General features: G+C 54.5%; 1 protein-coding gene across 1 annotated transcript; it reads left to right on the forward strand.

Annotated features, from left to right (window-relative positions):
- Positions 1-5946: 5946 nt before the first annotated feature.
- Gal (galanin and GMAP prepropeptide) lies at positions 5947-11400 on the forward strand. Its single transcript, XM_052713038.1, has 6 exons — positions 5947-6082; positions 6298-6378; positions 7035-7089; positions 9706-9795; positions 10149-10226; positions 11172-11400. Exons 2-6 carry the CDS (start codon positions 6298-6300, stop codon positions 11240-11242), a joined length of 375 nt encoding a protein of 124 aa, XP_052568998.1. The 5' UTR covers positions 5947-6082; the 3' UTR covers positions 11243-11400.
- Positions 11401-11997: the final 597 nt, after the last annotated feature.

The raw sequence follows: 11997 nt of genomic DNA on the forward strand, positions 1-11997 counted from the left end.
CGTAACCCCCTCCACCCTAGGAAATGGGCATGATTGCTTATGGAACAGGAAGGATTGTAGACAGGACGAGAGAAAGAGCATGGAGCTGTGAGGGTGTGTCTGCTGCCTGGAGACGGTGTGAGCAGATGGGGGTCCCCTGAGGAGGGCTGGATAGATGAGCATGGGGACTGCCTCAGTAGGGCTCTCTTATCCTAGTCACAAACACAGTGGTCCCTGTGACTCTAGTGAGAACGTCTGTTCACAAAGCTCAGCTGGGAGGAGGCTGGCAGATGCTGCTGTCCCCAGAGGAAGCTGCTACTCGGCCCTTGAGGTTCTGGACATGCAGGGACGTGAAGAGACGAGGTGGAAACCCCAGAAACCATTGGGGAAAAACGAAGTAGGTGCCGAGAAGAAAAGCAGCTGCTGGAAGGCTTCAGAAGCTGCCCTCAACACTGACACCTTTGGGCGGCAGTGGCAGAAGACGTGGATGCTTAAGGAAATGGATGTCACTCTGAATGAGGGCTGGTGACACAGGTTTTTGAAGTTCTTTGAAGTGGGTCCCTTTGATACAGAAGCAAAACTGTGATGACTCTTTTGCACAGCTCAGGCAGAGGTGGAATGTCCCCCACAGCCAATTGGTCCTCCCGAGATTTCACATCCCGAAAGCCAGATGGGCCCCGTCTGGTCTGGACAATGCTCTGGGTCTGTCTGAGTCAGGGCCAGGAAACAGGTGCAGCTGGCCAGGGCTGGTTCTGAGTCACAGGCTCCCTCAGCCCTCACCGTGGGCAGTGGCCTGGTCAGCAGCAGCTCTTTCCTCCACGCTGAGCTGGGTGAGTCACCCAGGGTACAGGTGGAATCTCAGCCTGCCAGGAGTGTGCCTGACCATCTCTACTCTTCCCAGGGAGGGCAGGGCAGCTCAACCCTCCCCATGGGGGAGGCCAGTGGACAAAGTTACTGTGTGAGGTAACCATGCTGGGCGGGGTTTCACAAGAAAGTGGCGTTGCCTTGAAGCCCCACCTGAAGCAGACCACAGTGCTCACCAGGTCCTTCTGTGTCCCATGTCCCTCTCCTCTCAACCTCAGAGCCATGGTGCCCATCTAGTACCTCATAGGCCACACAAAGGACATCACCACTTGCCCCCGCCATGGCTGGGTGCCCCTAGGCCTGTAAAATTTAAAAGTGGGCATGCCATCTTCCAGAAGCTTCTTAAGGACAGAATTCTCTAATGGGAGGCAAATACAATCAAGATACATTATATGCACATATGAACATATCATAATGAAACCCATTATTATGCATAATTGATGTATGCTAATAGGGGCTGGGGAGAGGATGTAGTCAGTGGTCGTCATGTGACCTGCATTCCGTCCCCAACAGCTGTGTGAAAACCCTGGTAAACGATGCACACTTGTGATTCCATTGCTGGGGAGGCAGTCGGGCGAATCCTTGGGCCTCAGGGTCTAGTCAGCAGAGTCTCATTTGCAAGCTCCAGATCCCACTGAGGGACCAAGTCTCAAGACAAAACAAAATTAAGCAATAGTGGACAGCTCCTGGGGAGCACCACAGGCCTCCACATGCACACTCACCTGTATACACACACATACACATACACATACACGGACGCACGCATGCGCACACGCGTGCACACACACACACCATTAATAGTAAATTAAATAAAAATTAAATGAACATTCCAGAATTAAGATAGATAACAACTTTGGCTGGAGAGATGTTCAGCAGTTAAGAGCACAGGCTGTACTCAGGTTTGATTCCCAGTATCCCTGTGGCTGCTCACAATCACGTTCCAGGGGCTCTGACTTCACCTTCTGGCCTCTGTAGGTACTGCATGCACTTGGCACACATACACTCAGGCAAGAAACCTTATACACATAAAAATATAAATAAAAATGTAAACACTTCAGAAAACATAGAACTTGTTAACTGAACATCCTCAAATGTTCCCAAGCTTCCCTCCTCCTCGAATTGCATGCTGGCCCTCCAGCCCTCCTAACCCCTGAGGAAAGTGCCCACTATTTTTATATGAAGGATGTTAATAAACTTTCACGTGTGTTTTGAAACCCTGTCACAGAGTTAGGCTGGACAACTGAGTACAGGGACTCACTCACAGGATGACACACTTCTGTCTGTTGACATGTCACTTTATTTAAATCTTTCCCAAGGTGATGTTTTGTTTTAATGTTTTATGTATGTGGCTTGTGAGTGCCTGATGGGGACTCTACCACTGATCCACACTCTCAGCCCCTCACTGGAAGATTCTAAACGTGTGGTCTACTCCTGAACCACAACCCTAGCCCCATCTACTGTTTTTCCCCCGAGAATTAAGTCTGGGGATTTTTTTTTTTCCCAATGGCCACGGTGTTACCGGGTCAGGTGGAAGGAATGGGGCCGGTAGAAACCACGGGAAGAGAGTCGAGGGCACAGGCGTCTTCAGGGTGAAGGTCAACCAGTGTTCCATTACCTGGCCATTCCCTTGGTTGCTTTTCTAGTCACACTGAGATCACAGTGGGGTGTGGGGGTGCTTCTCAGTCTGGCGGCTTCTCAGGCTGGCGGCTCTTCCCAGACTCTCCTTTCACGAGTCCATTTCCCAGCACGACCAGAAAGGACGGCGATGATTTGTCCTTCCATTGTGTCTATGTGCTCATTTATCCATCAGACTTCCGGTGGATGTTTTGTGGGAGATGCTGATCACAGGCGCTCCAAATGCATCCACTGCCAAACTCCAAATGACATAGGCTTGAATAAAAGGTGAACTTGGTTCTGAAGCATGCCTGCAGGTGGGCAGCACGGGACCCAGTTTCCAGTACCCACAACCACAGCTCCCTCAGTCTGGCTAACATCCATCACCTTGGGCTCCAGAATGGTTTCTTCCCTCCAGCCCTCACGCTCACGTTCCAGGCAGGGGAAGGAAGAAAAGGAAGACTGAAAAGAGGCGTACCCACGTGCTGTCCTCCACTTGGAATGTGCGGTGCCCTGGCTCTTCAGCCAGACAGACCTGCCTGCCAGTTAGATCTGGCTCCCTGAATTCACAGACCTTCTCATGAATATTTAGGTCTGCACCGGACTGGAATCCCCCTGGGGGCAGGCCCCTCTGTTGATGGTTTCAGGGCCACAGCTGCAGTACCAGGGCACTGGTGACACATTCCCATGCAGGGCACTGTCCCTGAGCCCCCAGCTCTCTTTGCTGTTCAGGTTTGAGTGCTTTTTCTTGGTGGCAGCGGCAAGGAGAGCTTCTGAGAAAGTCTGGACTTATAGGAGGGAAAATGACGCTTTGTATTTCGTGTCCATTACTCTAATGGTGATCCATTTTGCTAGCCACATGCTGGGCCGCCTTGAAAATGACAAGTTGACAATGACTCCATTGGGTCATTGCTGGGTGAGGAGCCCATTAGAATATGGCCGTGGGTTCCAGCACAGCGTGTACCAGGAAGCGGGCACCTGTTATTCTGCACCCTGTGCTCATTTGTAGCAGCAAGTCTGTTAGTGATGTGGGAAGCCACAGCCCTGTCCTGTTCCCACCTCCCAGTGTCTCCCCCGAAGGTGCCAGCCACACTCTGAGAGTTGGACAGAAACCCTGTCACCCCACCAAAATGGGGACTAGTGACTGCAGGGGCCACCCCCAGTGGTGGAAGCACCCTGGAGGGAGTGCTGTTGAAGGGTGGGCTTTGAGTCTGGCCCAAGTTTTCCACATAGCTTCCTTTCTTCCTTCCTTTCCTCTGGTTTTTTAGACAGGGCCTAATTTATTCCAAGCTGGCCTCCAGCTCACTGTGCAGTGGAGAAGGACCTTCAAACGCCTGCCTCTCAGCCTTCCCAATGCTGAGGTTACAGGTGCGGACACTGCCCCAGCTTGCTGTAACCTCCTTAAATGAGTTCATAACACTCAAGTATTTGTTTAGGGCCATGTGGTTTCCCTGTGACACACAATGGAGAGATGGTCAGCAGGTGGTCTTGGCTGCTCTTGTTTTTTGGTTTTTTTGTTTTGTTTTGTTTTGTTTTTCGAGACAGGGTTTCTCTGTGTAGCTTTGCGCCTTTCCTGGGACTCACTTGGTAGTCCAGGCTGGCCTCGAACTCACAGAGATCCGCCTGGCTCTGCCTCCCGAGTGCTGGGATTAAAGGCGTGCGCCACCACTGCCCGGCTTGTTTTTGTTTTGAGATAGGATCTGACCACATTGCTCAGGCTGGCCTTGAACTTCTAGGCTTAAGACACTATCCTGTCTTAGCCCAGGCAGCTGAGTTGCAGGCTGTTGCTACTGTGCCTGGCTTCCGGTCTTTTAAGATGTTCTCATTGGTTTGGGGGCAGACACTCGCTTGGTCTGCTCCTCCTCTACCCTGGCTGCTTCTGATCAGGGAGACACACTGCGGCTCTATCTTCTGTTCAGCTGGCAGAGATCTCAGCCAGAAGCCAACATGAGAGGCACATCTCTCTCTTTGTTGAGACTTCCGCAGGGCCTGATGCTAGGTGTTCAGACTCTAGCCTGCCTGAGGTCGCATTTCCCTGGAGACCTTGGGAGATATGGGCAGAGGGGTGTTGTTCACCTATTGGTTTGAACATTTGCAAGACAAGGGGTGATTGAAGACAAAAGTATCATTTTGTTAAAAGGAGAGCCAGCAGGATGGCTTAGTGGGCAAAGGCACTCAGTACAAGCCTGGAGATCCAGAACCACATAAATATGAGAGAGCTAACTTTGCAAAGTTGTCCCTTGACTTCCACGTGTGTGTCATGCCACACACGCCCAGGCACACTGATCCAGAGTGTTCCAGCACTATACAGCCTTGTCCATGTGAGTCAGTGGACACTTTCAGGGGTGGCCCAAGGCTGCACAGCTTCCTTAGTGTGGCGACACCCGGACACCTGGAATGTGGAATTGACAAACACCATTTGCCCCATAGTCCGCTCAGTACAGGGTCCCTGGTGGGGTTATAGGGAGAGGGGAATTCTTCTGCCCAGGGTCAGGCCAGGGTTCACCAGGATAGGCCTCACATCTGGGTTATCCCGAGTGACCCTATTTCATGTGAACACTCTGCTGGTTGCTCCAGCAAAGGATCCGTGTTAAGCAGACAGCAGAACTCTTCTCTTGAGCTTACGGGCGTCTCAGGAACTGGCTGACAATGCCAGTGGGGTCCACTTCTGAGCCAGGTGACCTCAAGGGCAGTGACAGTCATCATGGGGCTGCACCTGCTTGAAATATCTTACACTTTGGGAGTCCGGAGTTGCTCCCCCTGTGTCTGTTCTGAGATGTGATTGCAGGGTGTGTGGCCAGGCCCGTGTGCTTCTCAGCACAGGTGGCTAAACTCCCGGGGTGAGGGCAGCTCTGCCCCACTGCCTGCCCTTTGGCAAGAATGTGGTCCTGGGCTCCGCAGGACTCAACTGCAGCTCCAACAGAGCCCACTCACAGGGCGCTCAGGATAGGGGGTTCCAAGGAGTGTGCTGGGGTGCAGGAGGAAGAGTGCCCAGCAGCGGCCAGCCATCCTCTGCTCTGCCCAAACCCCTGAATGGCTGCCCCCTCCCGCTTCAGCAAAACAGGGGTGGAGGTCGCTGGGCCCAGGGTGGTGAAGCTGCAGTCACATCCAGGTGGGGAGCAGGACCTGGGAACTCGGTTTCTCAGGAGGTGCCCCGACTGTGACTGGCCTCGCTTGGGCTGTGTGTGGTCCTTCCATCCCAGCCCTAAGAGGGAGAGGAAGACTCCTCGCCCGCTTGCCTCAGGATGGGGGTGTAAGAGTCACTCTTGTTTGAGCACCGGGGTGGAACAGTGGGGAGGGGCTCTTTGATGTAGGGATGGCCCGGGTGACGGTCTGGGTTGGGGGTGGTCCCCTCCTGCTCCCCGGGAGCGGATTCCGGTCACTGCGGCCCTTGGGACTCGTGGGAGGCGGCGCTGAGCGGGTGACGCGGCAGCTCCCGCGGGGCATAAATAGCGGTGGCAGCGCCGCTCCTGCTGCGGACACGTCGAGGGATCCTCGCGCGCTTCCTCACGCTGCTGCGCTGCGCCATGCGGTGAGCGACCCGCCCATCCGCCACGCCACGCCCGGACCGAGACACCCCGGCTCTGCACCGACCAGCCACGCCCGGTTCCCACCGCTGCTCAAGGTACCCGCGCCCCACTGAGGAGTGCCAGACCCGAGTCCTCGGGTGGCTGGCCGCCCCGTCCCTGCCCCTGCCCCTGTCCCTCTCACAGCTCTGTCCCTGTCTCCCCGCTTCTCCTCCCACCCCGACGACATTCCTGTCCGCAGTCCGAGTGGCCCCCAGACATGTGCGTGAGCGGGGCTGCTCAGATGGTGTCAACTCGTCCACTTCTCTTCCAGATGGCCAGACGCGGCGTCCTCCTGCTAGCTTGGCTCCTATTGGCTGTGACCCTGTCAGCCACTCTGGGGCTTGGGATGCCAGTAAGTGCTGAGGACGACCACCACCAAAGAGGACTAAGGGGGTCAGACGTGAGGATCAGCCAGGAGCAAAGGACGGTTCATTCTCCCCACAGCAGGGGTGGGGGATGGCATTTCCCTGCAGCTGCTGGAGGGTGGGGGAGGGTCCCAGGAGAAGGGGTGAGGGCCAGCGGGACACTGACAGGCTCACAATGGCTCCATTCTTAGTCAGGTGTAGAGGCCCAGGCTTGTAATCCCAGCACTCAGGAGGGAGGTACAGAGGCAGGAGGATCAAAAGTTCAAGGCCTGCCTCCCCCTACATAGCGAATTTTAGGCCAACCTGGGCTACACACGGTGCTGTCTCAACAAGACAGCAAGGAAAAGGCTCTCATTTGTTGGCCAGCCTGTGGTAAATAGACTAACCGCCCCTGGAGATTGGGAGTGCTGGAGGCACAGCCCTCAGCCCTGAGGCTGCTCCAGAGTAAATCTGTCACTGGATACTAGGCGTTATCAGCTGAGCCCTGCTCTAGTTTGAACATTAGTGGACCCCAAATTAGTGCACACAACAGTGTGTTCAGGTCAAATGCTGTCCCTCTGGGCAGCCTGGATGCCCAGGCACAATATGCTCTGCTCCTCAGCCTAGGGACCTAGGCTGTCTGACCTGTGTTATTCTATTTTAGGCAAAGGAGAAGAGAGGCTGGACCCTGAACAGCGCTGGCTACCTTCTGGGCCCACGTGAGTGATGTAGGGCTGGGTTGCAGTAGGCTGGGGTGCAGAGGCTGCGTGTGGGTCCTGACGTGACTATGGGAGTCAGGCACTGTTCTCATAGCCAATTTACTCTCAGATGAAAAGCAGGGGGCATTCTCATGTGGCTGTGGGAACTGTGGGTTTCCATTAGCCTAACCCGCTGCGACTTAAAACACCTGCTGTGTCGGGGAAGGAGGGGCCCTCCCATTTCCAGAAAGGCCTTACCCCTCCAGGCTTCCACTCCACTCTTACTCATAGCAGATGAGCTCATTCCTGGGGTCTCCTGATATCATCCACACCAGCCTCCTGGGAACCCCAGTGCCTAGCCTCCTTGCTTCATCTGGGCAGAGCCTCGGAGCCTGCTCTGGCCTGAACCTCCTTTCCCTTCCACTTCCGAAAGTCGCCCTGCCCCACTCAGCGCTCCACAGCACCTGGGCAAACCAGGGACCGCCCATCACTGCTCTGCACGTTTAACCCCAGCACCTGTTCCTTCTAAAAGTTTCTTCTACTGACTTGCCCCTCCATGGGACTTTGTTCAGATTTTCTGAGCGAGTCTTCCAGGTCTCCTTGGAGTTCTGACTGCGCCTCTCCCTGAGTCCCTGGGTCTCACTAACACCCTCTTCCACTTCCTGGCATCCTGAAGCTTCCCTCTGAGCTCTGGTAGGGGACTCTGGCAAACTAAGGTAGCCAGACAGCCCACCTCAAGACCACCTGAGCTGGTTACTTTCTTGCTCAAACCTGTTCCTGTCACCCCCGCACCTTACAGTAACTCTAGTCTTGTCCCTTCCACACAGGTCCCACTCTGTCACTAGTACTTTCTCTGCATTCATGGCTGGGGAGGGTTAGAATCTGGGGACTTTGCACAGAGTGGGGTGGGGCAGATCACCCCAGTTGTGTCGATGACACATCAATCACATCTCAATGCGTCACCCTGTGAGGGACGGAGACTGACGACTGGTCTTCTTCGAGTTCATGTTTCTGTGTGGTGTGAATGCTTTGTTACCTGTGACCACCTGAGACAGGGATTTTGATTGGGGCTGCAGAATCACCAGGGGGCAAAGGCAGTTCTGCAGTGACAGGCAGCCACAGAGGGCAAGGGCTTGCAGACAGAGGTGTCTTGTGTCTGCTCCCCCTGCCCCGACGGCCGCCTGGACCGTGGTCTGTGTCCTGGATATCTGTGACTTGCATTCATGCCTTCAGAGGTGAATTATCCCAAAGGAGGGGACTGGGCTGGAAGACACTGGCTCCCTCCTGAGTGCTGCCTGGTTAGTTGCTTGGCTGTTGTGGCTTTCAAACTTCCATTCACAGCTGGGTCTGAGATGCCTGTCCATCTTAAATACCCAGTCACTGTTCTCTGACACATGGGTAGATATCCCCCATCTACTCCCTCTCCTCAGTTCACCAGACTGGAAGGGACAGTGGAGTGAGGCTGGTGCTTCTCAGCCTGAGTCTGCCTGAGGCCATGTGTTCACGGTGCAGATTTGTGCTCATCCTTTGAGAAACAAGGCACAGGGTTGACCAAACCCGCCTGGGCCCTGTGCAGGGTCCACATAGTCACCAGATTCCTGGGAAGCTCTCCTAGCTCAGGTCTGTGGAGTGGCCTGCAGACTGGTACCCAGGGTCCTTGCAGGTATGAGTCTGGCAATGACCCTTGTCGCTTTAGAATATTGAAAACGTTATCAGAAAACTTTGAATTAGAGTAGAAAACTTGTTCCCACTGCCAAGTTCATGTAGCCATCCAGGTAGGTCAGCAGGTGCACTGTGGACTAGCCAGGTGTCGGATACTTTTGATGTCACTGAGGTGTGGCAAATTCTGATGGCCAGAGCTGCTGGGACGTCAGTGCTTCAGGCAGGAGTTCTGAGATGACGCGACTTACTCCACAAACTTAGCCCTGAGCGCTGGCTCTGTTGAAATGAACTCACTGGCCTTTTTGCCAAGCTTGGCAAGTGGGTTAAGAGGCCAGAAGCCCTGAGCCTCACCCTGTCACCGATTTTGTCTCCTAAGCTGCCCCTCCAGCCTCTGTGCCATTTCTCAACACTCATCAGCTGTCTTTCCTTTCCTTATCTCTTAGGGATTCTGACCTTTCCTCTTAGGGATCTCTCTGCCACAGCCACAGTCAGCTCTCTGCACCCCCACTCCTCACCCCCACCTTACCTGGCTCTAATCCCCCTGCATGGGAGTGGTCCTTGGCATGTTTTAGACATCTCTAGTGTCCCTAGTCTCCAGGGATGCAGAGACCCAGATTCTGTTATCTCTGTGGGAGGTATTGTCCTGGGAGCCAGCTCCTGTCTCTGGGGCCAGCCAGCTCCTCTGTGTTCCCAGCTGTATCTGGCACCTATTTCTGTTTCAGACCCCTGTATCAGACCCCTGCCTCCGTACCTCCGTGCCCACCCCTCCATGTCATCAGCCTCCCTTTTCCCACTGGAGTCCTAGTTCCCAGTGATCACCACCCTCACCCAGGGACCCTGGAGACAATGCTTCCCTCTTCTGGGGCTTCCACGTTGCTTTATGCTGGTGGTCCAGCTGTGTGTGGTCCTCCCCTGGGGGTGGAAATGGGATAAGCCACACTGACAGCAGGCTCTCCCTCTCTGGTCTGCAAACAGATGCCATTGACAACCACAGATCATTTAGCGACAAGCATGGCCTCACAGGCAAGCGGGAGCTACAACTGGAAGCAGAGGAAGGGAGACCAGGTAAGGCCCGAGTCCCTGGATGTACATCCCATCATTCCCGGGACTCCCAGGTGCATATGAGGGATGGTGGCCACACCTACCTGAAACTGTCCTGGCCAGGCAGGACCTGAGAGCCTACGGCCTCACATACCTCTCAAGTGCCAGGACCAGGGAACAAAGTCATGGAGCAGCTACAATAAGGGTGCTGGCCATGAGGTCCCGGAAGAACGGGCCCAGGGCCCCTCCACTTCTCTAGAGAGGCCCTGGATGGCCTAGGATGCCCCCAGGCTCTCAGCCAGCTGCTCTGGCCTCTGATGGGTAATAGAAGGGTGATGAGAAAACAGGCATGAACACTGTTCTTTTCCAATGTCTAGGAAGCGTCGATGGGCCCCTGCCTGAGAGCAACATCGTGCGCACCATAATGGAGTTCCTGAGTTTCCTGCACCTTAAAGGTATGGGAGTATTTTCCACCTAAAATGGCATCTTGGGCTGCAGGGCATCCCCAGCACTGGCAGGAAAGAGTGAAAATGGGTTTCATGGAATGCCACAGGGAGACATCCATCACCCTACTCTGCCCTGTGTTAGGACTGAGGCACAGCACACTCAAACGTCCTGTGCTGGGGCTGACAACATCAACAGGCTGATGTCACTACTAAGAAGGGACAGGAGCTTTGGGGGCCCCATATTGTTGGCACAGTGCTTTTTAGGGCATGGTATGCCTCAAGCCAGGTTCTGAGAGGCCATGAGAAGTCATATTCTGCTAGCACAGGACCTGGCAGGTTGACTCTGGGAGCTGTTGCCTCACTCAGCTTTCTGCCACGCCACTGCCCTTCCAAGAGAAGAAGGGCAGGGGATTAAAACCTATAGGGGTACAGTGGTGGGGCAGGGGAGTGACACCTAGAGATATAGCCCAGTACCTGAGAGCATTTGCTGCTCTTCCAAAGGACCCCAGTTCAGTTCCAAGAACCTAGGTCAGGTGGCTCACAACCACTTGAAACTCCAGTTTCAGAAGGTCTGAAAACACACACACAGCCCTTAAAAAAGGAAAACCAACCATCCGGGCAGGGAGAGTGGGAGAGCTGATAGTGTTAGCGCCTAGACTCCAGGTCCCCAGGCCTCTAGGGAGCTTCTAGGGCTTTCTGCAGATGTCTGTGTGACTGCTGCAGAGGGCGCCTTGGCTCTGCCAGGGGGTTCCATTTGGTTGTGATCTTGTGACACAGTATTCTTAGGCACTAGCGTCACAACTCTAATGGCCTACCCTCTTTGAAGAGTGGACAGCCCACACGGATGCGGTCTCCAATTCAGGGTCCCCACAGTGAGAACTCGCCCCTCTCCCTGGGTGCTGCCATGTGATTTTCTCTAAGCTAACTACCCAACTGCTATTCTTCCTTATTCAGAGGCCGGGGCCCTCGACAGCCTGCCTGGCCTCCCTTTGGCCACCTCCTCAGAAGACCTAGAGCAGTCCTGAGACCATGCCCACAGGGCACCTATGTCCTGTGCTGTAACTGAAAGTCACTCTAGAAGAATCTTCTGCCAACTCCTCAAGCAAACCCTCTGTTCTCCACTTTGATCCTGTGTTGTTATAATTAAGATGTTTTGATTGGAGTAAATATATTGTGTGACACAATAAAGACTAGCAAGTATCTGGGACTGTCTGCTTCTTCTAGGCTGCAGTCCACCTCCAGTGTGGTTATTTATCCTGTGTATTTGTGTGCACATGCTCATGTGCACCTTGGGGATTGAACTCAGATCAACAGGCTTGGCAGTAGGTGCCTTTACCTGCTGAACCATCTCTGTGGCTCCCCACCAGTGTGTTTTAGAGGGTAGCGGTAGACATCCACCCATGCCTTAGGTGAGATTGAAGCCTGAATTCCACATGGACTGAAGAACACCTGTCAGCAAGTCCTGTGCCCGGAACGGTGATCTGGGTGCTCCGCTCAGTCTGCTGGAGCTGTCTAGCGTGCTGCTGGCATGAACAGAGGCACAAATGGGTACCTCGCCACCCTGGAGCAGCGGCTGTGGCGACAGAGAGAACTGGCTCTGAGCCAGAAGCAGACAATGCAGGTGGCCAAAGATGACCACGGGTGACAGAGCCAGGTCCCCCCCCCCCCCCCCCGAGCTAGACTGAGTGGAGCCTGGCCTTGTGTGTCTCCCCGCTGTAGGACAGGCTGTCAGCTGGGTCTCACCTGGAGTCACCCACAGGGCTGCTAGGACCCAAACCCA

The sequence above is a fragment of the Peromyscus californicus genome, unplaced genomic scaffold, assembly GCF_007827085.1.
Source record: "Peromyscus californicus insignis strain IS unplaced genomic scaffold, ASM782708v3 Scaffold_4__1_contigs__length_199733344, whole genome shotgun sequence".
NCBI lineage: Eukaryota > Metazoa > Chordata > Mammalia > Rodentia > Cricetidae > Peromyscus > Peromyscus californicus.

Bases quoted from the DNA above. Each gene is read 5' to 3' on its own strand.
- Gal (XM_052713038.1), top strand. From the start codon at position 6,298: ATGGCCAGACGCGGCGTCCTCCTGCTAGCTTGGCTCCTATTGGCTGTG. The intron at 6,379-7,034 runs GTAAGTGCTGAG...ATTCTATTTTAG, and splicing joins CTCTGGGGCTTGGGATGCCA to GCAAAGGAGAAGAGAGGCTG. The intron at 7,090-9,705 runs GTGAGTGATGTA...GTCTGCAAACAG, and splicing joins TGGCTACCTTCTGGGCCCAC to ATGCCATTGACAACCACAGA.